The 26771-nt window shown below is 34.6% G+C and overlaps 1 protein-coding gene across 1 annotated transcript in view; it reads left to right on the top strand.

The window, feature by feature from the left end:
* The window catches only part of HIBCH (3-hydroxyisobutyryl-CoA hydrolase), a 96709-nt gene that overhangs the window by 23565 nt on the left and 46373 nt on the right, over window positions 1-26771 (top strand). Inside the window, exons 4-6 of the mRNA XM_041737220.1 lie at window positions 1433-1517; window positions 3939-4019; window positions 10542-10594. Coding sequence (XP_041593154.1) covers window positions 1433-1517; window positions 3939-4019; window positions 10542-10594 — 219 coding nt within the window. The remainder of the gene's footprint in view (window positions 1-1432; window positions 1518-3938; window positions 4020-10541; window positions 10595-26771) is intronic.

The raw sequence follows: 26771 nt of genomic DNA, 5'->3' as shown, positions 1-26771 counted from the left end.
CAGGCTCCACGCAGGGAGCCCGACGTGGGACCCGATCCCGGGACCCTCAGATCACGACCCGAGCTGAAGGCAGACGCTCAACCCCTGAGCTACTCAGGCACCCATCCTAAGCTTTTCTATTTTTTTTTTTTTAAACTTTTTTTTTTTTTTAATTTTTATTTATGATAGTCACAGAGAGAGAGAGAGAGAGAGAGAGAGAGAGAGAGAGGCAGAGACACAGGCAGAGGGAGAAGCAGGCTCCATACACCGGGAGCCCGACGTGGGATTCGATCCCGAGTCTCCAGGATCGCGCCCTAGGTCAAAGGCAGGCGCCAAACCGCTGCGCCACCCAGGGATCCCAGCTTTTCTATTTTAGAATGCATGGTGCAGTGGAAAAGCATGACTTACAGTCCAACTACTTTGTTTGAAACTTGGATTTCTATTTATTGACTGTGTAGCCTGGCAGTGGTAATCTCTCTGTCTTTCATTTTCCTCGCTGTGAAATGGGGATGATAGTATCTCACAGGATTGTGGTGGAGATGAAGTTAAATAGTGTGCCTCACGTGGTCAGCCACAGAGACTAATCCTCCCCTGGTTACCAGCTCCTTAATTTTTCATTTGATGAGTCTCTCTTCCATACTGTTGTATCTATTTGGGACACTGTATAATACATTTCTAATAAAAAGAGATAAACCAAGTGTTTCAGATTGGAATTGGACTAGAATGGAAGAAAGTAGAAACTTCTATGTTAGAATGCCATATTTCTATTATTGTAGTCCAATACTGCATTAGCTTTTTGGGCAGCCATGTCTGTCCAGCTACATCTTTCATTGTGTGTTTATATTTTTAATCTCAAGATTAAAATGTGTAGAATTTATAGAGCGCCTGTTAATTTTTCTGTCTCTGGTTAACTGAGTTTTTAGTCTATTTTTGTTTTTTAAATTTCCATTGGTTCTTGATTCTTTCATCTTATTTATTGGCTGTCCTTACCCACCTCAAATCATTTCAAGATTTGATCACTACAAGTGGTTTCACTCAATTGCTTATCAATGTGTCAGGACAGAGCCTTATATCACCACAATAGAAAAGTTTTGCTCTATTTTTTCACCAGATTTATAAGCTTCTGTAACATATTTTTAAGCCCGTACTTTTTCATCTTGGTCTCAAAGTTGTCATGACAAAGATTGCAGATGCCATCATGCAATTTGGATCACAAAATGTATTCATCTAGCAACTTTGTTGAAATAGTCTCTAATTTATGTCAGAAAGGAAAATGAAGTTGGGATCCATTCTTTTGGATGTACTTTATAAAGCTTGTGCTTTATATATGTATTGATACGTATCTAGCTGTACAGATGTATATATGTATGTATATGCATATATATGCATATAGATTTTTTTTATAGTTTGTATTTATAATATGCTTTTACCATCTTCTTTTGCATTTGGATAGAATTGGGAACAAGATCCTGAAACTTTCCTGATCATTATAAAAGGAGCTGGTGGAAAGGCTTTCTGTGCTGGGGGTGATATCAGAGGTAAAAACTAATCCCCCCCAACTAATCTAAATGCTTCCTCCCCCCACTGATAAACCTCATAGGAAATTTTTGTAATACTTCGTAATTTGCTTTCATCTTAGAATTTTTTTTTATATTGTAACTTAGCTATTGTAGCTAATATTAGAAAAATGAAAATAGCATTTTTTTAAAAAAACTACATATGTATTCTTCATATATCCTATTTTTCTCCCTGAATTATTCTAAATAAAATGTCCAGTTGTAGTATGGGAGTCCACTTTTTTACTTTAGGTTAGCTGATATTCAGCAGTTCAGTTCGTCATATAGCCTGACAATCTGGCCATGTTGAGTGACTTATTCTCCAAATATGACATTTTCTGACATTTTACCTTGACTGCCTGTGCTTTTCCCCAGTTCATGATCCCAAAGCAAGAATATACTTAATAGAATTTATCCAGTTGTCAATATATTTTTATAGGTGTTTAAATAAATATGCTGAGATAGGATAAAAAGATTAATTCTCCTTTCTAATTCTTTGAGTCATTCTGTCTGTATATAGTTAACAATTAAAGACAAAAGAGAAGAAATGTTTGGTCTCAGGATCAAAGTCATGTACTTATCCCCACTGGTTGTCAGTATTTTATATATACTGAAAAACTGTTTTCATATTTTGTATTTTGTTTGTTATGGAAATGGTGGAGTCCAGGGATGGTTTTTCCTTTGGGTTTTTATTTTATGTGTATATGTGTATATATACATATATATATGTTTTTTGTATTATGTTAAAGGCAGTTCTATCGGATTGATTTATTTACCAAATTTGCAAGTTTACATAAACTGTTATATTTGGAATGGAAAGAAACAAGCTCGATTTAGGGCATAATTTTAGATATCTAGTAAATTTAAAGTAACTGAATCTTAATTTTAATTTTAAATTCTGTTAGTTTTTATTCTATTTTTAATTGTTAAATTTTTCAGTTGCTTAGATAGATTTGTTAACTGAATTGTGTTTGTTTTGCCCGCAACATGAATATTTTTAAAATACTGTTTTCCAGCATGGAGCTAACCTATCTTCTGGAGTTGGGCATGTGGTCTTGTCATTTTACAGATGGGCATAGCCTTATGTATTATTTTTAGCTTCTTCTAACTGTGAACTGTTTTTGCATATAGGCCTAACTTTATGTTGATGTTTGGAAATACAGTTATAAATGACAGATTTATTTTAGTTTACATGTATAAAGGTGTGATCTTCAATTCTAGGAAATTTAGTTGTTTTAAAGATCATAGTCCAAAATGATAAGTGGGCACTTAGAAAAAAATTTATTAAATGCTATTATAAATGTCATTTAATTTTAGCTTAGCAATTGATTAGAATAAAATAAAGAAGAAATCAAAGATGACTTTTGAGGTAAAAGAGCTTTATTCCATAGGCAATATAATTCGTACTCTTGTCCTTTTAGAACTGCTAAGTAATGGTAAGGATTGACTAAGAAACAATAGATGAGGGCTTGGAGGTGGGTATATATCAGTGAAAGCCCCAGAATGACAAAAATAGACACCAAATCTTTCTTTTAAAAACCAGGAAAAGAAGTGAACATTTGAAACATTTTGAAGGCAGATATATCAAAGTTCTGAAATTAATCTATAGTAATCTTACTATAGTCAATACTTTTTATGTAACTCTTTCCCATAGAAGAAGAGATATGTTTATATTTGAATTCGAATTTGAATAGATAATTCTCATAAGACTTAAAGACAGGAAAGACATGAACTTGCAATATATGGAAGAGAATGGTTTGGTAGTAGTCTTACCATTGACTGGAATAGGAGTACAGTAGGTGCTCAATAAATGTTTCATGGTGAAATGAATGTGGCAGAAATATTTAAATAGATGGTATATATTTTAGAACTGTGTATGTACATGCATGCATGTGCTTATATTTCTGTTTGTATGAATAATGTACCTTGTTTTAAGACATATTACCATTGGAAATGTATATCCAACAACTGTTTATTCAGGTACTACAGAAAAAAGTCAAAATGAATTTTGTAGCAATAGGTAAGTTCTAAATTAGGTATAACACTTTGTAAGAAGTATTTAAGAATTTTTGCCTTTAAGTTTTGACATTGGCCCATAGATCTGGGACTAATTGTGCCTGTGGCAAGGACTGTTCAAAACCTTAATAAACCATTCTAGAGTTTCCCCAGTACTTAATATCACAATATTTTAAATTTATTCTCTTTGACTTTATTAACTAGAAAACACTTTTTTAAAGTTTTCTTTTAATTTTTAAGTAATCCCTATGCCCAATGTAGGGCTTGAACTCACACCCTGAGATCAAGAATCTCATGCTCTACTAACTAAGCCAGACAGGTGCCCCACTAGAAAGCACTTTTTAAAAATTTCAAAAGGTTTTAAAATTTAAAAAATTTTTTTTGTAGTGATCTCCGCAGGTGGAAAGGCAAACCAGAAGATAGCTCAAGATTTCTTTAGAGAAGAATATATGCTGAACAATGCCATTGGTAGGTATGCTCTGAGAGCTTTGAAAATGGAATCAAGAAATAAGCTGCACAGTATTGTTAAGATGTATCAGTAGACACTTATTTACTCTTTTATATACTGTATATCAGGCATAAATAAAGCTGCTTAAACTACTCTGCTTGTTCCAGGACAATTCACACTTTAGTATTAGTAAGCTGTATTTATTTATTTATTTATTTATTTATTTATTTATTTAATTTTTTTTTTATTTATTTATGATAGTCATAGAGAGAGAGAGAGAGAGGCAGAGACACAGGCGGAGGGAGAAGCAGGCTCCATGCACCGGGAGCCTGATGTGGGATTCGATCCCGGGTCTCCAGGATCGCGCCCTGGGCCAAAGGCAGGCGCCAAACCGCTGCGCCACCCAGGGATCCCAGTAAGCTGTATTTAATTATTATTTGTCCTATGACCAATATGAACTCATGGATTCTTTTTTTTTTTATTTTATTTTTTATTTTTATTTTTTTAATTTTTATTTATTTATGATAGTCACAGAGAGAGAGAGAGAGAGAGAGGCAGAGACACAGGCAGAGGGAGAAGCAGGCTCCATGCACTGGGAGCCTGATGTGGGATTCGATCCCGGGTCTCGAGGATCGCGCCCTGGGCCAAAGGCAGGCGCCAAACCGCTGCGCCACCCAGGGATCCCAACACATGGATTCTGATCATATGATTGGCTTTTCTGGAAAACAAAAAACTTGGGTTTCAGTTTTCTACATAAAATAAAGTACCATTTCTTAATTCTTAAGGAACTCTGGGATGAAAGTGTCTTAATAGTTGATGTTCCAGATTTCACTGGAAGTGAAAGCAGTACTTTGATCAAACATGTGTTTCAATTATTAAATTGCAGGGGATAATATAATTATATACCCACTTGCTAGGATTAACAAACATTAATATTTTATTTTTGCTTGATGTTTTAAGATTTATTTGAAAGAAAAAGAATACTATAGGTTTTAAACTTTAGTCCAGTTTGTTGCTTCCTCAGTGTCATTTTTTTTCTCTCCCCAGAAGCAACCATTGTCATTAATTTTTAGTGTGTCTTTTTTTAATTTTTTTTTAATTTTTAGTGTATCTTACTAGACCATACTTAATATTTTTACTACATACTTATGAACACAAATGTTATTACTTTGTGTTTTTGAAACTGATGTAAGTAATATTTTACTGTATATATATATCACTCAAAGTTTTTAATAACATGAAATGTAACTGTTCCATAGTATTATGAATATCTCCTCAGGACTTATTTGTTCTACATTAATTGATATTTTATTTCAAATTTTTACTAATACAGATTGTTATGTATGTTCCCTTAGTGAATATACAATAGTTTCTCTAGAAATAATAGAAGCAGAATGGATGAATCAGTTTATATGTCTTCAGTTGTTTCTAGATTCTAAAATATAAGACCTTATTTTCTGTATGTCCTTTCCATCATTTTTTTGTGTTAAACTTTGCATGTCTGATATCTTATTGTGACTTTAGTTTGTATTTCATTGAATATTGGTGAAATAGAAGGCGTTTTCTTGTGTTAAATAATCATTTAGGGGGGATCCCTGGGTGGCTCAGCAGTTTAGCGCCTGCCTTTGGCCCAGGGCGTGATCCTGGAGTCCGGGGATCGAGTCCCGCGTCAGGCTCCCGGCATGGAGCCTGTTTCTCCTTCCTCCTGTGTCTCTGCCTCTCTCTCTCTCTCTCTCTCTCTATCATAAATAAATAAATAAATCTCTAAAAATAAATAAATAAATAATCATTTAAGTTTTATTCTCTTCCTTTCTTTGTTCATCTTTCTGTTAGATTTTTTTTACTGATGGTGTAGGTCTTTATATGTTCTGGATTCCTTACTCAGTAGATTATACATACTGCAAGAACACTTCCCTCTGCTACTTTATCTTTTGGTATATACAAGTTTTTATTTGAGGAGTTGAAATGTATCCATTGTTTTCTTATATGATTTCTGCTTTTTTGCATTTAAAAAATCCACTTAATAACACTGATGTTATTAAGATGTTCTCATATTTTCTTTTAATAGCTTCAGTGTTTTGTTTCTTTATACTTGTCTTTAATGTAGTTGGAATTGCTTTTTTGTATGTGACATCATTTAACTTTTACTTTTCAGCTAGAAAGCCAGATACGTTGTAATGCCTTTTATTGTAAAGTTCATGCCTATTTCACTGATTTTAATGATACCTTTGTCATATATCAAGTTCTTATGTGTGACCTGGTCTGTTTCTGGGCTACTTTGTTCACTGGTCTATTTATACTTATGAGACTACAATGTCAAAATTATTACAGCTTTAAGATATGTTTCTATCTGATAGTATAAGTTGCCCTAGGTTTCTTTTAGAATTGTCTTGGCTGCTCTTGGGTTTTTGATCTTCCATATGAGTTTTTAAATTATTTTGTCTGGCTCCACAGAAGATTCCACTGAGGTTTTGATTGAATGACAATTATAGATTAATTTAGGGTGAACTACCATCTTTCATATTGAGTCCTCCCATCAATGCATATGGCATATCTCCTTATTTATGCAGACCTAAAAACTTGCAGAATGATAGTTACATACCATAAAACTCATGCATTTCAAATATATAATCAGTAACTTTTAGTAAACTTGTGTAACTATCACTCTAAATCGGTTTGGAACTTTTCATCAGATTTCACTTTTTTTTTTTTTTTAAGATTTTTTATTTATTAGAGATAGAGAGAGAGAGAGAGAGAGAGGGAGGAGAGAGAGAAACCAGCAGAGGGAGAAGCAGGCTCCATGCAAGGAGCCTGACGTGGGACTCGATCCCGGTTCTCCAGAATCAGGCCCTGGGCCGAAGGCGGCGCTAAACTGCTGAGCCACCGAGGCTGCCCAGATTTCACTTTTTATGTCCTTTAATGATATTGTATAACTTTCCCATAAAGATGTTGGTGCCTTTTTTTATTTTTTAAAGTTTGTTCTTAAGTAGCATGCTTTTTTTTTTTTATTATTATTAGTACATTAATGGTAATTTTATTGTTACATTTTTTGTAATTTACTGTTTTTAGTATATTAAAAGTGCTTTGGATTTTAAATTTGGTTCTTATATACAACTCTGCTGAAATTTGTTATTCTAATATTTCTGTAGATTCTCTTGGCTTTTCTACATAGGCAATTATACCATCTGCACATAATTTTTTTCACCTCTCTCTTTCCAGTCTTTATGTTATGATTTTTCTTATATTTTGGCTGGGAGCTCTATTAAAATATTGAATGATTATAGTGTTGTCTTATTTCTGATGTCCGTGGGAAAGCATTTAAACTTTCAATTTTTAGTGTAGTCTTTTTGTATACACTTTTGAAAACCAAGTTACAGGTATTAGTTCTATTACAAATTTGTTAGGGATGTTTTGTTTTTTTGTTCAGTGGTAGTGGTAATCCTTATTATCTAGGGCTTGAGCATCCACTTTCTCTGGCTTTTTCTCTTCCTTTCTTGGAAGGAATTTATTGACTTCCTGGCCCAGCAGATAGTTTTCATAGTCATATTTTGTGAATCTAATAAGATGAGCTTTTATGCAGTTAGTCCATTTCATAAGATATGTGGGCCAGAATTTATTTCTGACTCAAATATATATTCACTACAATCACTGGCTATAGCTTCACTCAGCTATTGATTTTGAGCTTATTCTGGCACTGGTGGATTTCCTTTGTTTGGCTTTGAATTTGGAGTACATTTTTTTTTTTTTTTTTTTTTTTTTTACCCCTGGAATTACTATGTCTTTAAAGTAGGAGTAGGGGAAAAAAGGCTATTTCTTGATTGAGCTTAGTGAGCCAGATTGAATGGACATCTCTCACTTCTTTGAATCTAAACTTCTGTGTATCAGATTTACTTGGAATGGCTTATTAATTTTGAAAATTTATACCAATGACTCTGCAGTGATGAAAATATTTCATATCTGTGCAGTCCAGTGCGATTGCCATGAGCCACCTGTGGCTAATGAGAACTTGGAATGGTGTGAGCAAGAACCTGAATTTTAAATTTTACTTAATTATAATTTCAATAGCTGCTTTTGGCTAGTGGCTACTGTATTAGTGCAGTTCTATACTAAATAAAAGGATATGAGAGAAAATCTCTAAACAGTTTAAAGAGTTTGGTAAAATATTAATATACAGAGAGAAAACCTTCAAGGTGTAATATCAATACATTGTAATGATGTATTTTGTTTAGTAAGGAATTTGACAGATTCTGGCTTTATGCCCTGCATCAGGTAGCTTCTAATATTATATAGCTGAAATATATATATATATAGTGATTTTATGTGTGTGTGTGTGTGTGTGTATATATATATATACACATGCACAGCTGAAATGGAGTGTGTGTGTGTGTGTGTGTGTGTGTGTGTGTGTATCTCCATCCCAATCAATAGAGAAAATTTGTAAAAGATTTTATTTTATTCATGAGAGATACACAGAGAGAGGCAGAGACACAGGCAGAAAGAGAAGCAGGCTCCTTGCAGGAGCCCGATGCGGACTTGATCTCAGGACCCCGAGGTCACGCCCTGAGCCAAAGGCAGACACTCAACCACTGAGCCACCCAGGTGCCCCGAGAAATTTCTTTTTTATAGTTTCTAGGGAATTATAGTATCCTATAGTTTACAGTTCAAGATTAAAGGTAATTAGAGTTCAAGATTGAAGGCTATGTAAGTTCTTGCAAATATGAAATTAGAATGAAACTCTAGAGTTGTGCCTTGATGGCTCATTTGGCAAATTAGAAATACTTATAGAACTGCTAGATGGGTTGAAACTGCAGTTTTATCCTTCCACGTTGCATGGAATATTACTCAGCTATAAAAAAGAATGAGATCTTGTCATTTGTGACAATATGGATGGACCCTGGAGGGTATTGTGCTAAATAAAATAAGTCAGAGAGGGACACCTGGGTGGCTCAGTGGTTGAGCGTCTGCCTTTGGCTCAGGGTGTGATCTTGGGGTCCTGGGATCGAGTCCCACATCAGGGTCCTCATAGGGAGCCTGCTTCTCCCTCTACCTGTGTCTCTGCCTCTCTCTCTCTGTCTCTGTGTCTCTCATGAATAAATAAATAAAATCTTAAAAAAAATAAATCAGAGAAATACAAATACCATATGATTTCACTTATATGTGGAATCTAGGAAACAAATGAATAAACAAACAGCAGAAATATACCCATAAATACAGAGAACAAACTGATGGTTGCCAGAGGGGAGGGGAGTGGAGGTAGAAGTAAATTGGGTGAAAGGGGGTGTGAACAATAGTCTTCCAGTTATGGAACAAGTAAGTTGCAGGAATAAAAGGGTACAGCGCAGGGAATATAGTCAGTGGCATTGTAATGGTGTTGTATAGTGACAGATGAGAGCTACACTGTGGTGAGCATAACATAATGTACATAAACCTGTTGAATCACTGTGTTGTACACCTGAAACTAATGTAACATTGTATTGTTACAGTCTATTATACTGCAATCAAAAAAGGGTCTAAAACAGAAGCCAAAAAAACTGAGGTTTTATATTGGTCTTTGGTAAGGAAGTAATATTGGCAACAACAAGCAGTAACAGAAGCTCAGTGATTTACATTTTTGTTATGTTATAAGCAACTCCCCTTCTCAGAGGAGAAAGGAAAAAAGGAAAGGAACAGAGTAAAATTTTATAGAGTTTTTTAGATGAAACGGACTTCTGAGGCCATATATTAAATCTCGTTATTTAATTGCTGAGGAAACTTACTTATATATCCTATACATATATATCACATGCACATGACTCAGGTATGTTTAAATGTGTATGTATACCTAATGCTAGGATAAATGTTGAATTTGCAGTATTGGGGTGTGTGTGTGTATCTAATGCTAGTATGTATATTGAATACAGTTGATTTGCCAGTTAATGACAAATATGAGACTAGAATCTGGGTCTTCTAACTCCCAGTCCTTACTTTTTACTGTATGCTGCACTTCTCTTTGTATCCAAATGCTTTAGACATATTGAAAACGAATTACGTTCCTTAAAAATACAACTGTGTACATAAACATCCATGGTTTAGAAAGTAAATTTTAATTATATTTTTCATAGCTGATCTATAAAAGGCTTTCATATGTTTCAAATTGAAATGTTGAGTTGTTAAATGATAAATAAATGATCGGGATTGTGTACGGATTAACGTTTTAAAAAGAACACATTTTACAAGCCATATATTTAGCTACTTTGATATTTTTCTTTTTTTAAAAAAAAGATTTTATTTATTTATTCATGAGAGACACAGAAAGAAAGGCAGAGACACAGGCAGAGGGAGAAGCAGGCTCCCCTTGGGGAGCCCGATGTGACTTGCTCTGGGACCTGGAATTATGCCCTGAGCCAAAGGCAGATGTTCAACCACTGAGCCACCCAGGCATCACTACTTTGATATTTCTTACAAAAATTTCCTGAGGAAAATATTAAGTGTTCATGTAATGTGATATTTGGAAAAAGTGAATGTATTTTAAACATCATAATTTTCTTCTTCTTCTTCTTTAGATTCTTGCCGGAAACCATATGTTGCACTTATTCATGGAATTACAATGGGTGGAGTAAGTAGACTATGTTACTCCCATCATTGATATGTGAGTTTTTTAAAAATAAGTTAATCATTTCAATCAGAAGTGAGGCAATGAAAGTGATTTAGCAAAACTCACTGAAATGAAATCCTGTTTAGATTTTGGAGCCTTGCAGGTTTAGAATATAGCATGTGACTATCTTTTAGACTATCTTTTAGACTATCTCCACCCAAAGGAATATGTTCTTAATTACGATATATACTATTTTAGTTTCTTTAATTAGCAAACCTTTTTAACCAACAGAATGGATTTTTTGTTACTGTTGTTACATGGAGCTCTTTTTCTACTTATAAATGAACTGATTGCTTTCAACAGATTCAGCAAAGAAACTGGAATGTTAAGGGATTTTTAGACTGAGTCTTGGGGATGTGTTTGCCTAAATTGTATCTGTTGCTCAAAATCTCACCTTAATGAAAGTGTTTGGATACTTTATGAAGTTCTCTGAAACTACATCTCCTATCAATTGACAAATATGTCTTTTATGTCTGTGTAATTACAAAGAAGTCTTTAATGATGAGAAGAAACATTTTGAGGTAATGAATGCAAAAGAAGGATACTGGGAACCCAACAAAGGAATGATATTTCATGGAGAGTAAATCAAACACTCGGAACAAAAATAATGGTCCAATATAGTTAAAGATGACTTTCTTTTATTAAAAACAAAAAATTCTCAAACCTGCAATATGTATAAACAAGATTTTATCTGAAATTACTCTTTCAATTACAAGCTTTAAAAAAATTTTTTAAAAACATTTTATTTATTCATTTGACAGAGAGCACAAGCAGGGGAAGAGGGAGAAGTAGGCTCCCCACCGAGCAGGGAGCCCGAAGTGGGGCCTACTCCCAGGACCCTGGGATCATGACCTGAGCCAAAGGCAGACTCTTAACCTACTGAACCACCCAAGTGCCCCTAAATTACAAGCTTTAAGAGAAAAAAAAAAAAAACTGTAAGTGTTCAGGCCAGATCATTGAAGTTTAATACACAAGACTAATTTTGATATGAAAGGATTGTGAATAGCCTTTTGTACTCTCAGCAGAAATTCCATCTTTTCATAGGAGCCTGAGAAGAATTATTGCCCTAGTATACTACATCTAAGGAACTGGCTGCGCCTTTTGGCCTCCATGACATGTATCAGTTGGTTATGTTTGCATACGTTCCTATGTATTTATAGTTAAGAATACTCCATTTATTTCTAAAGGGAAGACTGCGGTAAAACAAAGCAAGATAATGTCTTGAGTAGAGGGAGTAAGGGTGATGCTGCTGCTTCTACTGGTCTGTTTTCTGTATTTACTTAAATAAGTATGAACGACTTTCAAAATAAAAATGAGAACATACTTTATGTGAGCCTTCATGAGAACCCTACCAGAGAATTAAGTCTTAGTGCCCCAAGGCAGTGGTTTTCAAGGTGTTGTTTTTACACTAGCAGTATCAGCAGCATGTAAGAATTTATTAGAAATACACATTCTGGGGCCCTAACCCAAGGTCCGAACCTAAGGGTGAGGCCCAGCAGGTTGTCTTAACAAGCCCTCCAGGTGATTCTGGGTCATGTTAAGGGTGAGACCCATGCCACAAGGCATCCAGTGTATATAATGAATTAACTTCTCTCACATCTGTCTTGTGTTTCTATAATGATACCAGTTATGTACCATCCTTGGGAAAATTGTCAAAATAGTCAAATCATGAGAAATCCCTCAATGAGCCAAGTTCTTTTATATTACATGTTATCAGTCCCCTCCTCCCTCCAAAAATTCCAATGACCTCTGTGTGTCTTTTCTCCCATTAGGTCTACCCGTGTATATGCCTCACATATACTTTATATGTAATTGATTCTTAAAGACTGAAGTTCTAACTTATTTTTTTTGACAGTCTTAAATACGACTATGATTAGATGTGATTTCTTACTCCATTGACTTCTGCATTCAATCTGTACTCCAAATTTGAGATTTATACTTTATTGTTATTTATTGTGAAATATGCCCAGATATATTAGATGGTCTATAAGGGCAAAGGCTATCACATCCTCTTTTTTTTTTTTTACTCTCTCATTACTACATTATGTATTTATTAAAACAATTCCACTCTATATAATGAACATTTTGTGTAGCCTCTGAAAGTAAAATTTACAGACTTGAAGTGAACCAGTTCTCTCTCTTTTTTTGTAATGATATTTTGAATGTATCTTGGTTTTGAAGGCTAGCTTTCATCTTTTAATGTCTCATTTCAAACTGTGCTTAATCTAAGACTCTTAGTGTACTGTTTCTTTTGAAAATATAATCCTCTGGATATTGGCATTCAACCTTGGCTGCATTTTAGAATCACCTGGGAAACTTAAAAGTCCCAGGGCGCAGGCTTACTCACCTCACAGAACTATTAAATCAGGTGCTGGAATGGGACCCAGGTATTTTCAAAGCTCTTTGTTGATCCCACTGTGTAGCTAAGGGGTTATGAATTGTTGATCTACTAGTGATTCTGAGCTAGAGTGTGGTTCAGTGTTTCCTGTGGACCTTTTTCAGAATCCCCTGAAATCACCTATTTTCACAGGTTAACTTGTATCTGACTCACTTGGAGGGCTTGTTAAAATGCAGACTCCTCCCACCTTCATTCCAGTTTAGTCAGTTTGAAGTGTAGCCCAAGAATTTGCAATTCTAACAAGTTCCTGGAGGCTGCCTGCTGGTGATAGTCGGGGGCCTTACCTTAGGAACCACTATCAGGTGTTAAGAACATGTAGTTTATTATTCAAAAGCCTTTATTTTCAGAATTGTTAGTAGAATTTTAGTATTATATAAAATTGTTTAATATAAATATATTTTAAATCCTAGTACGGAAGTATAGAACAAGATAGAGCAAATATGGTTTAAGGTGTACAAATAGTAACTGTTTTTATCTTGATACTGATCAATAAATTGTTTCTTATATTTTAAGAAGGAATTGTGTTAGGAAAACTTGAGCAGTCCAAAAAATGGCACCACGGAGCTTGTTTTTTTTTTGTTTGTTTTTGTTTTTGTTTTTGTTTTTTTACCCATCCAGGAAAATAACAGTTTTACCATCTTTTGTTATCTATCATAAAGAGTAAGTAGCACAGAACTTGGTAGAAGGGATGGCTATATTCCATTATGTTTCAGATTTCAAAAATTTGTACATTTAATTACTCAATAATTTGTTTTTTAGTAAAATAAAAATGAATGTTTCTGAGTGCTTCTTCATTTGGTTGATCAAAATTATTTAAGGTTATGTCATTCCAGTGTTTCTGCAAGAGATAATTTTTTATGAATAAAAATGTGAAAGAATATCTCATTCTGTTCCCAGAAAGATAGATTTTTCTTTTCTCTTTTGTTTTTAAATATCTGAATTCATATTTTCTAAAGTTAATGTATATAGAAAGACAAATACTTAAAAATTGATATTAATTTTAAGTAGATATATACAACAGAACAATTTTTAAATTTTTATTCTATATGTGTAAAACCACTCTTATTTCCCTCTCAACTGAATTGGATTTAAAGAACTTTCACATTTTTTTCTCCCTTCCTTCCTTCTCCTTTTCTTCCTTCATTCTTTTCTCTTCTCTGCCTACAATGCATTTTATAATAGACATAAATGGTCCCTCAAGCAACCTCAGAATATGGGTGCAATATGGTATTGTTGTGTCTCTCAACGTGTCCTAACATGGTGCTAGCAAAAGGTTTTGTGATCAAAATAATGGAAAATTTATAGTTTTAAGGCATACTTTAGAAAGGACTATGTTCTAACGAATAGAGAAGTGGGCATTGGAATGGTAATAGTGAGACAATACCCATGTGACTTGGTGGGACACATGCCAGCCACATGGAAAATTGACTAGTACTCCATTACTGAATCAGATTAAATTTAACCACTGATGAATGTCATTGAGACATGTCATTTTTTAATGAGAAGAATTAACAGTCCTCAAAGATTGAATTATATTAATGTATTGCAAAGGTCTGTGAGATTAAAGTTACATCTTCAGTTTTAAAAAGTATTCTGTTTTAGTGACAATTGAACAGGTGACATTTTAAGAAACCATTTTTTATTATAACACTGAATTTTTTGTAATATTATTTAGTTAAGAGAGACCTTAACTGAGACCTTTATGAAAGAAGAGATGCAGTGATTTTATTAGCTAAGTTAGAGAAGATTTTTTAAAGAGACTTTTGAGTTCAGCTTACTTTGGTATATTTCTTCCTCCAAAATCATTTAAATCTCTTAATTTAAAAAAAAAATTAGAGTACTCTTTAATGTGTTTACACTGTATAATGAAAACATGGAGACATGCATGGGCTATGCCTTTTTTTTTCTTTTTTTTTTTTAAAGCGTGCATGTGCAGAAAGAGAAGGGGCAGTGGGAGAACCTTAAGTGGACTCCATGCCCAGGTCAGAGCCCAACATGGGGTTTGATTCTCATGACCCTGAGATTATGTCCTGATCAAAAATCAAGAGTCAATGCTCAACCAACTGAGCCATACACGTGCCATTTTCATTTTTTTATTTTTTATTTTTTATTTTTTTAATTTTTATTTATTTATGATAGCCACACAGAGAGAGAGAGAGAGAGAGGCAGAGACACAGGCAGAGGGAGAAGCCTCCATGCACCGGGAGCCCAACGACTCGATCCCGGGTCTCCAGGATCGCGCCCTGGACTGCAGGCGGCGCCAAACCGCTGCGCCACCCAGGGATCCCATGTGCCATTTTTAAATGGAAAATCCAAGAAGCTTTCAAAAGATCAAATATGAAGTCATTAACAAAGTCTGGAAAAAGGCTAATAAATGTGCTAAGCTACTCTCTCTCTCTGAAAGAATGATATTAGAACAACCAACCTTTGTCCAGTGAGTGGGAATATTTTTATGATAGATGTAAGAGTCATAATTATTATTATGATTAGACGTGATGTTTAATGTTCTTTTTCTTCAGGTTTATTGAGGTATTACTGAGAAGTAAAGTTGTAGTATATTTAAAGTGTGCAATGTGATGATTGGATATACGAGTACATTGTGAAAAGACTCCTGCTTCAGACCTTATTCATTTTATAACTGAAAGTCTGTCCCCTTTTACCAGTCTCTTCATATTTTCTCCATTCCTCCAGTCCCTAGCAACCACTTTTCTGCTATTTCTATGAGTTAGACTTTTTTTAAAAAAATGTTCCACATTTAAGTGATATCATTCAGTATTTGTCTTTTTCTGTTTGGCTCATTTCACTTAGTATAATGCTCTCTAGGCTTCAACCATATTGTCAAAAGTAGCAGAATTTCTTCTTTTTAAGTCTGAATAGTATTTCATTATATATATATATAATATATACACACACATACACAAACCACATTTTCTTTATGCATTTGTCTATGAGTTATATCTTGACTATTGTGAATAATGCTGCAGTGAGCACAGGAGTATAGATAACTCTCAGGGATAATGATTTTATTTCCTTTGGCTATATGTCCATAAGTGAAATTGCTGGATCATATGGTAGTTCTATTTTTAACTTCTCAAGGAACCCCTCTGCTATTTTCCATAGGGGCTGTACCCGTGTGCGTTCATACCAGCAATGTACTAGGGTTCTCTTTTCCTTGTATCCTTGCTAGCATTAATTATCCCTTGTCTTTTTGATGATAGACATTGATAGACATTATAACAGGTGTGAGATGATATTTCAGTGTGATATTGATTTGTATTTTCCTGAAATTACTGATATTGAATGCCTTTTTGTGTACCTGTAGGCCATTTTGTATGTCATCTTTGGAAAAATGCTCCTTCAGTTTTTTAAATTAGATTGTTGATTTTTTTTTTTTTTTTTTGCTGTTAGGTTGTAGGGGTTCCTTATATATTTTGAGTATGAACCCCCTATTGGATATATGGTTTGCAGATATTTTCTTCCAGCCCATAGGTTGTCTTTTCATTTTCTTGGTGGTTTCCTTTGCTGAGAAGCAGCTTTTAGTTTGAGTATTTCACTCATTTATTTTGCTTTTGTTGCCTTTGTTTTTGGTGTCACATCTAAAAAATCTTTGCCAAGATCAGTATCAAGGAGTTTACCCGTGTTTTCTTCCAGGATTTTTATGGTTTCAGATCTTACATTTTTAAATCCATTTTGAGTTAATTTTTGTGTATGCTGTAAGATAGGGGTCCAGTTTCATTTTTTTTTTTTCTATTTGGCTATCCAGTTTTCCCAGCACCTTTTATTGTGACTGTTTTTTCTTCATTGTACATTTTTGGCTCCTTTTTTGAAAATTAATTGATCATATATGTGTCTGTATTTCTGGGTTCTCTATTCTTCATTTGACCTATGTGGCTGTTTTTACAGTATTGTAGTGTTTTGATTACTACAGCTTAGTAATATAGTTTGAAATCAGGAAGGGTGATGTCTCCATCATTTCCTTCTTTCTCAAGTTTACTTTGGCTGTTGAGGGTTTTTTGTGGTTCTTTAAGATTGTTCTATTTCTTTAAGATTCTTCTAAAGTTTAAGATTGTTCTATTTCTGTGAAAAATGCCATCAGAATTTTGATAGGGATTGCATTGTATCTGTTGATTGCTTTGGATAGTATGGACATTTTAACAATATTCTTCCAATCCATGAGCACAGAACAATTTTCCATTTATTTGTGTCTTAATTCCTTTTGTTAATGTCCTACAGTTTTCAGTGTATAGATCTTGTGGCTTCTTGGTTAAACTTATTTCTAGGTATTTTATTCTTTTTGTTCTTAATGGGATTGTTTTCTTCTCATTCTGAAAGTTTGCTATTATGTAGAATAAACACAACTGACTTTTATGTATCAATTTTGTATCCTGAAACTTTATGGAATTATTTTATTCTAACAACTTTTTTCGAGGGAGGAGTCTTTAGGGTTTTCTAAATATAGTATTGTGTCATTTTTAAACACAATTTTATTCCTTTCTAGTTTGGATGCCTTTTATTTATTTTTCTTGCCTAATTGCTTGGGTTAAGACTTCTAATACTGTGATAAGTAAAAAGTGGCAAGAGTGGATATCCTTGTCTTGTCCCTGATCTTAGAGGAAAAGCTTTGAGCTTTTCTCTGTGGAGTATGATGTTAACTTTGGGTTTGTCATGTATGACTTTATTATGCTGAGGTGCATTCCATCTATACCTAATTTGTTGAGGGTTTTTATCATGAAACAGTGTTGAATTATGTCAAAATGCTTTTTCTGTATCTATTGAAGTGATCATTTTTAGATTTTTATCTATGGAGATCATATGTTTTTTATTCTTCATTTTGTATATCATATTGATTGATTTGCACGTTTTGAACTATCCTTGAATCTCAGGAATAAACCCTACTGGATCATAGTATCTGACTCTTTTAATGTAATATTGATTTAAGTTTGCTCATATTTTGTTGAGGATTTTTGCACTGTTCATCAAAAGTATTGACTTGTAATTTTCATTTCTTGTAGCATTCTCTTTTTTTTTTCTTGTAGCTTTCAATGATACTCATTGCTAAGTCTGCTTGTATACATTAAAGTGACCTGATTTCAGATACATGACTATAACTCATATACAAATTGGGCTCTGTTTTTAAAAATTCAATTTACTTAACATATAGCATATTATTAGTTTCAAGATAGAATTTAGTGATTTATTAGTTGATTATAACACTCAGTGCTCATTATGTCAAATGCCCTCCTTAATGCCCATCATTCAATTACCCCATCTCTCTACCTACTTCTCCAGCAACCCTCAATTTGTTTTCTATAGTTAGAGTCTCTTATGGTTTGCCCCTTTCTCTGTTTTTATTTTTCCTTCCCTTTTCCTGTGTTCATATTTTTCCTGTGTTCCTGTGTTCATAAATTCCATGTATGAGTGAAATCATGGTATTTGTCTTCCTCTTATTTCACTTAGCATGATACCCTCTAGTTCCATCCACACCATTGCAAGTGGCAAGAATTCATTCTTTGTGATGGCTGAATAATATTCCATTGCACACAGACACACACACACACACACCACATCTTCTTAATCCATTCATTTGTTTATAGACATCTGGGCTCTTATATTTTAGCTATTGTGGACATTGAGGTGTGTGTGCCCCTTAGAATCACTATTTTTGTATTCTTTGGATGAACACCTAGTGGGCTCTGTGATTCTTACTTGTGCTTCATGGGTTTAAAGTAGAAGCTGCCAGCTGAAGGTGTGAGGAAATTAGCTTGAAGTTGATGTGCAAAGATAAAGGATGATAATCAGGACTAAAGAAAGGTACTGCAGTGCAGTTGCCCTGGGAAGTAAAAATAAAAGGAACTATATTGACAGATGAACTTGTCTACAGAAAAAGCAGTAAAATATACTAAGAGTGGGAGAATAAAAAGAAAAGAGAATATGAAAAAGAGCCTCCTTCAAGACTGAAATATTAGTAAGACTGCAGGAGCTGTGAAAGGAAGAATTAGAGAGGAAATTTCCATTGGATTTCTAAGTGTTTAGAATATGTGTGTATTTGCATTCATTTTTGTCTGTGTTCACTGTTGAATTTTTTCCAAGTGTGGATGGTTATATTTCTTGATAGAGAGGGTTAGGGTCTCCCCTTCTTCTGATAGGTATTCTCTCTGTGATTTCCTTCTGCTTTAGCAGGAGAGAGTTGGATGACTTTTAGTTGCACAACTTCTGACAGTAAATTTTTAGGGTTGTTTATTTTTTTTTATTTATTTTTTATTTTTTATATTTTTAAATTATTTTTTATTTTTTATTATTTATTATTTTTTATTATTTTTATTTTTTATGGGTTGTTTAATTTAAATTCAATTAGCCAATGTATCATTAGTTTTAGATGTAGCTTTCAATAATTCATTAGTTGTGTATAATACCCAGTGCTAATTCCGTCACATGCCCTACTTAATTTTTAGGGTCAGTTTTTCAGCCTTTTTCATAGGTAAGCATTGGGTTATATTTTTGAAGTTGCAATGGATTGTCCTCTAACACATGTTCCTGTACTTTTTAACTCCATCTTACTCCTTGTCTGTCTCATTAGATAGAGCTCTTGATTCTCTACTTTACTCTTTTCCCCTTGGCTTTGAGCCCAGGAATAACTAAGTACAGAATTGGGAGGTGCTTGTATTTGCCTACTAGGACCTTGGCTTTACTGCCTCCTCCTCCTCCTCCTACCCCCACCCCCACCCCTGCCATTTTAAGTTGTTGAGTTCTGAGAAATAGAACTTTGACTTTCTAGGATTATGGGTATTCTTGGCAACTTTCAGACTTGCAGATTCTTAGATCTACGAGGACTTATTTTCCATTTTGGGGGCCCTTTTCTGTGGATCTATTGTCAGGATTTGGGTTCATTTTGTTTTTAATTGTGAAAGCCCCTTGGTTCTTGGTCGAGTGGTAGGCACCTCCTCCCTGTGCCATCCTCAGCCTGCCTCTGTTTCATCCACCATGCCATCCATACAGCACGCCAGGTTGAATAATTTGTGATCTAGAGGGCTGTGTTCCTTATTGAGGCATCATATTGCACAAAGAAGAAAGGAGGAGGGGAGTTCCTCTTGCCCCTCAAATGAGCCCATTCTCCTAAAGATATATTGACTGAAGAAGTTTAATACTAACTAAAAGTTCATTACAATTTTAGCACTTATTCGAGATTGTTCACAACTGTTTCACCCAACCATCAAAACTTACTAGATATGTGCTGTGTGCTAGATACTGAGTAGACTCTGGGGATAAAATAGTGAGCAAGGCACATATGTTTCTTTCTTCATGGAGCTTCCTGTCTAGTGAGGCAGGTACAGGGTGTTCTGGAAATACACAAAGGAGTACCAGCCTCAACTGTGTATTTGAGTGAAGGGGGTAGTGTAAGGGAAGCATCTTGGAGGAAGTTATATAAGCAGCCAGGATAGAGCAAGTTGGGAATTGTGGAGAGATGTGATGTGCTTGCTGCTAGTGTGTAAGGGGTTGATGCAGTGTGAAGGCCCACGTGCAAATGAGAAGATAGAGGCATATGTGAAAATGAATTGAGAGAATGCATGTTTGGGTAAAGTTCAGTATGCCTGGATTTTGGAGTATGAAGGAGATAGTGGTTAAAGTCTGAGGCCAGAAAGGTAGCAAGAAACCAGATCAGTCTTCCTATATAAGATATGTTTAGTAGTTTATCCTGAAATCGGTTAAGAGTGCCTTTTAAGTGCTTTAGATGAGGAGATGGCTTGAACAGACTCGCATTTTATTTTTATTTTTATTTTTTTAAATTAATTTTTATTGGTGTTCAATTTACCAACATACAGAAAAACACCCAGTGCTCATCCCGTCAAGTGTCCGCCTCAGTGCCCGTCACCCATTCCCCTCCACCCCCCGCCCTCCTCCCCTTCTACCACCCCTAGTTCGTTTCCCAGAGTTAGGAGTCTTTATGTTCTGTCTCCCTTCCTGATATTTCCCAACATTTCTTTTCCCTTCCTTTATATTCCCTTTCACTATTATTTATATTCCCCAAATGAATGAGAACATACACTGTTTGTCCTTCTCCGATTGACTTAAGGACAGAACCCCACTGGCTTATAGCTGCACATCTACCTGCTTTGCCTCTGCACATGCTGGTCCTGCCCTGATTAAAGTATTGCCATTCTTTCCACTTTATTTTTATGCATTTTAAATATCTGCTGTGGTATCCTTTGTTCATGATGAGATGCATGATTAGATGGCCTAAATCGGATCCCAGGGACCATTATAGTTTTTATTAGCATTCAGATTACAAAATTGCATAGGTTTTGAGCAGACTGCTCAAACTATTTTTCCTATAAGCTCTGTGCAATTTTGCAGAACCTGAGGATTTTTTTAAAGGAATTCATTATCTTATAGCAGAGATGCCTTATATCGAAAATTTGTCAGTAGAAAAGATTATGCAAGGAAGTGTGACAAAAATAGTGACAACCAAAATAAGTTCAGAATGGAATCCTAAAAACAAAATGAAACAACAACAACAACATAAAAAAAAAAAAAAAAAACCCAAACTACCCAGTATTTATTGGCCAGAACAAGAAGCCTGTAAAAGACAGAGTAGGAGGGGGTCCAGAAGAGGCAAATCAGAAGAGTGGGCACCTTCAAGTTGGTTTCAGTGCCCTGGAAGTCTTTGACAGTTTCTTTGCTTTGTGGTGAAGAAATATCCTAGGTGGTTCTTCTATGTTGTATTCCCCAGACCTACAAGTCCACTGTTTCTCTCAGACAGCCCTAATTACTTTTAGTAGAAAATTGTGATTAGCAATAACAGTCTAGGCACTAGTTAATTTGGTACTTGTTTCTACACCTTTTCAGTGAACAGAGCTAAGAATATAGATCTTGTTTTTAAAAGAAGATAGATCCTAAGTTTAATACATCCCATTCAAATTTAGATTTTTACTTCTTTGATATTTGTATCTTTTAATGTTGAAAACTTTAAAAAAGAATAACATTAACACTGTTACAGATTTGTTTTGTCCTAATGTGGATAATAGTTTTAGGTTAACGATACCAGTATTATTACCAAGGATAAAGCCACTGAAATAATTGCTCTTTGCCCTCTACCAATTTTTTTAGTGACTTTTCATATTTTTCTGGAGTATTCAGTAAGAGAAACAACTCTTATTTTTATACTCATATAAGTTTATGATGAATAATATTTAAAGCACATTCCATGAAAAGTACAACTGGCACAGATTGGAAATACATGTATCAATTGGTAAACTCTATACTCAACAGATCAGAAAAGTATGAAGCTGTATCAAAAAGAAGCCAGAGGGATGCCTGGGTGGCTCAGTCAGTTAAGCGTCTGCCTTCAGCTCAGGTCATGATCCCAGGGTCCTGGGATCGAGTCCCGTTTGGGCTCCCTGCTCAGAGAGGAGCATGCCCCTCTGCCTGCCTGCGCACGAGTACTCTCTCTCTCTCTCTCTCTCTCTCTGGCAAATAAATAAATAACATCTTTAAAAAAAAGAAAAAAAGGTAGCCAGAGAATGGCTTTTAGGATGCTAGTCAATACAGAGTTAATGAAAATCTTTGGTAAATCAGAGATTAAGAATACTCCTATTATAATGACCCTTTTTGTTTGAGTATGTGATATAAAGCAATGGCTTCTTAGAACTTTTTAAGATTTATGTTAAATATATATTTAAATATAGTTGATATGTATATGTTATAGTTGGACACATGTACATATATAATTATAAACATGTATATTGGAGGATGTGCTCAATGAGGTAAAAAAAAAACCTGAAAATGAATCTAGGAGGTGTGTATTTTTAAGTTATTTCAAATTTATGCTTTAATGTATGATATACCAGAATATTTCTATTCCCTGAGTTTTAAAAATTAAAATATAATTGACCAATAACATTGTATTAGTCTTAGGTATACAACATAATTATTTGCTATGTGTATATACTTGCAAAGTGATTACCACAATAAGTTAACATCTCACCACACATGGTTAACAGAAATCTTCTTTTCTTCTGATGAGAGCTTTTAAGATTTATTCTTTTAACATTTTTAAAATATCCCCCTGGCTTTTTTACTTAAAACCATACCTGAAGAATGGTAGACTATTAATATATAAATAAATATTTCTATCTCAATTATTTGTTTACTGAATATCATTTTCATCCAGAAATAATATGAATTAAGCATCCAAAGCAAGGGGGGGAGGGGATTTTTATTTAGTACTGGTCTCTGCAATCTATTAAAATACATGAACATTTTATTATCAGTATAGTAGTATCATTAATATGTAACACTAACCTATTAATATTAATGTGAAACACACAATAAAGTCTTTGTTCTTGCTCTGGAGACTGTTGATCAGACTGCTAATCTAATGCATATGGTCCCAGAGATACATTATGAAACTTATTTTATAGTTACGATATTAACTTTCATACTATAGTGAAATAATATGTATTGACAACCTACTTGAGTTTCTTACAAAAATATGTACCTATTTTAAAGCACAATTTATAATCCTGAATGACGATGAGGGAAGATTCTCACATACTCTGGTGCTGTGATACAGTGTTCATTCTGGGCAGGAGCTTACTCATTCTCCCTGAGTAGAATTTAAATTTAAATCCATGACTCTTTGTGTAAGCATTACTCACATTACCCCACTGTATGCCTTTCTGAGTTAGTTGCTTTCTTAACTCTGGATTTTGGCTCTATTTACTTTGTAACATTTATTTTTAATTTTTATTGATTTTTTAAATTAAAAACTTTTTGTGAAACAACTTCAAATTTACAGAAAAGGTGCAATAATAGTACAGAGAACTCCTATATAGTCTTCATATTCCCTGTTATTTCCACATTTGTTTTATCATTCTTTCTTCCTCTCTCCTACATCTATGAAGATTTCTTTTTAACCATTTGAGAGAAAGTTGAGGTTGTGATAACTATTGCTAAATTGTTCAGTGTGTATTGTCTAAGAATAAGAACACCAAAATCAAGAAATTTAACACTGATACAATACTATTACCTGGGACATTCCTTTTTAAGCACCAAGTTAAATTGTTCCTTCCACACGTGTCCTTGTTTGTTTCGTGTGGGATTAATCTTGACATTAATATAATTCATGGAGTGGTTGACCATATCTTAACTTTAAATATCCTTATAATTATTGGGGCACCTGGGTGGCTCAGTAGGTTAAGTGTCTCACTTTTGATTTTGGCTCAGGTCATGGTCTCAGAGTCATGGGATTGAGCTGTACATCGGGCTCTGTGGGGAGTCTGCTTGAGATCCTCTCTCTCTCTCCCTCTATCCCTGCTCATGTTTTCTTTCTCTTTCTCTCAAATCTTAAAAAAAAAAAAAAAAATCCTTATAATTACCCATTTTTAGAAATGTTGCTTTTTGTCTCAAATAGTATTTTATCTGGAAATATAGAAATGATGCTTATTTTTAGTTGCTAATGAACATATTTACATTTTGAAGGATTTAACTGTGCTTTTTAATTGTAATAAAATCTAAAAGCTTTAAATAAAGCTATGCCAGCCTTTTCCCCTTTACTGAATAGCCTAAAAACTCATCTATGTCTCGTAATTAAACAACAGTCTTAGACTACCTAAAATTCGCCTTTAAGGATTATAAAATTAAGCACATTATCATTCTTGTGATAGTATGAGTTTGACTCCATTCATATATTTGTTTAGTTTTCTGTTTACCCATATTAGAATTTTTATACCAGATTATAAAAATGGATTAAATTCATTTTACTTTATCAGTACAATGTCAGCTCAGTACTGCAAAGACGATTGTTTCTAATAATACAAGTTAAGAATGTCAGAGTGCTTGGAACATCATAAATAAAAGGCACAGAAGGGTTAATTGTAAAATAGAAAAAAAATACCACATCAGCACTAAACTAAACTAAAATAAAGCTGATATGTTTTAATAACAGATAAGGTAAATTTTATGACAAACATTTGATATAGAAGAACATTTCATGGTTATAAAACAGTTATAATAAATCTAATTTTTATGTCCTATAAGTCTGTTGTGTATTGTTTCTCTTTGGTGTTAGACCTGTGGTGTATGTTGCATTATTTCTAATTGGATGCTAGTTATTTCTAATTGACTATTATTTGAACTCAAGGATGATATTATCTTCCTCCAAGGAAGATGAACCTTTGTTTATAGTAGGTGTCTAGGCTGAGGGCACTAATAATTCCAGATATCTAGACCCAGTCAAGAATGGAAGGATTTATAGCTGAACTTCACTCCAAGTGAAGGGGAGTCTAAATCCAGGGCATCCTAACTCCTAGGCTGTAGCATTTGGTGACCCAGTTTGGCAAGTCCTAAATTCCATTATTTGTTCCCTGGGCAGGTCGGACTTCCTTCAGTCTGTTCACTTCTGTTCAGATCTTCACCCTCTTAAGATCACTGAGGCAGGGCACCTGGGTGGCTCAGTCAGTTAAGCATCTGACTCTTGACTTCAGCTCAAGTCATGTTCTCCAGGTGGTGAGATAGAGACTGGAGTTGGATTCCCACTGGGCATGGAACTTGCTTAAGATCTCTCTCTCCCTCTTCTTCTGCTCCACCTCCCACCACCCCCCCGACCAAGAAAAGAGAAAAGATCACCAAGGACAGATTCTGAAAATTCTATTGACTTCAATCAACTGTAGAGAGATATTTTATAAATATTTGTCTAAAACTCTATTTATAGGGATCCCTGGGTGGCGCAGCGGTTTGGCACCTGCCTTTGGCCCAGGGCGCGATCCTGGAGACACGGGATCGAGTCCCACGTCGGGCTCCCGGTGCATGGAGCCTGCTTCTCCCTTTGCCTATGTCTCTGCCTCTCTCTCTCTCTCTGTGTGACTATCATAAATAAATTTTAAAAAATTAAAAATTTAAAAAAAAATAAAAAATTAAAACTCTATTTATAACTGAATACGGGGATCCCTGGGTGGCGCAGCGGTTTGGCGCCTGCCTTTGGCCCGGGGCGCGATCCTGGAGACCTGGGATCGAGTCCAACGTCGGGCTCCCGGTGCATGGAGCCTGCTTCTCCCTCTGCCTGTGTCTCTGCCTCTCTCTCTCTGTGTGACTATCATAAATAGATGGAAATTAAAAAAAAAAAAAAAAAAACTGAATACGAAGCTAGCTGAACTGAATTAATGCGTTCTGTAGCATACAATATGACAGTAGTGCTAAAACTAAGGCACTATGGGAACAAACGTCTATCTGAAATAGCTTTATTGGTGTGATATTGTCAAACATTTAAAAATGTTTGATCTGGGATGCCTGGGTGGCTCAGTGGTTGAGCATCTGCCTTTGACTCGGGTTGTGATCCCAGGGTCCTGGGATGGAGTTCCGCTTCGGGCTCCCTGTGAGGAGCCTGCTGCTTCCTCTGCCTGTGTCTCTGCCTCTCTCTGCATGTCTTAAATAAATAAATAAATAAATAAATAAATAAATAAATAAATAAAAAAAATCTTTTAAAAAAAGTTTGATCTATGCAAAAAAATAAGAAAATCCTAAAAGGGAAAATAGACAAAACCATAATCCAAGAAGAGTGAACATACTTCTTTCAGTAATGGAGCAGATAAATACTCAGTATAAGTGTGTGCATGTGTGTATGCACACACATACACGTACATGGTTTGAACATTGTCCAATAAGTGATTCAATTAACATGTACTCATTAATTGCAGATATGTTCATTTCATGTATGCATTGAACATTTACCAAAATTGGTTACAG

The sequence above is a fragment of the Vulpes lagopus genome, chromosome 22 (assembly GCF_018345385.1).
Source record: "Vulpes lagopus strain Blue_001 chromosome 22, ASM1834538v1, whole genome shotgun sequence".
In the NCBI taxonomy this organism is placed as follows: Eukaryota; Metazoa; Chordata; class Mammalia; order Carnivora; family Canidae; genus Vulpes; species Vulpes lagopus.
The sequence above is the reverse complement of the archived record's forward strand: the minus strand, read 5'-3'. Positions and strand labels throughout refer to the sequence as shown.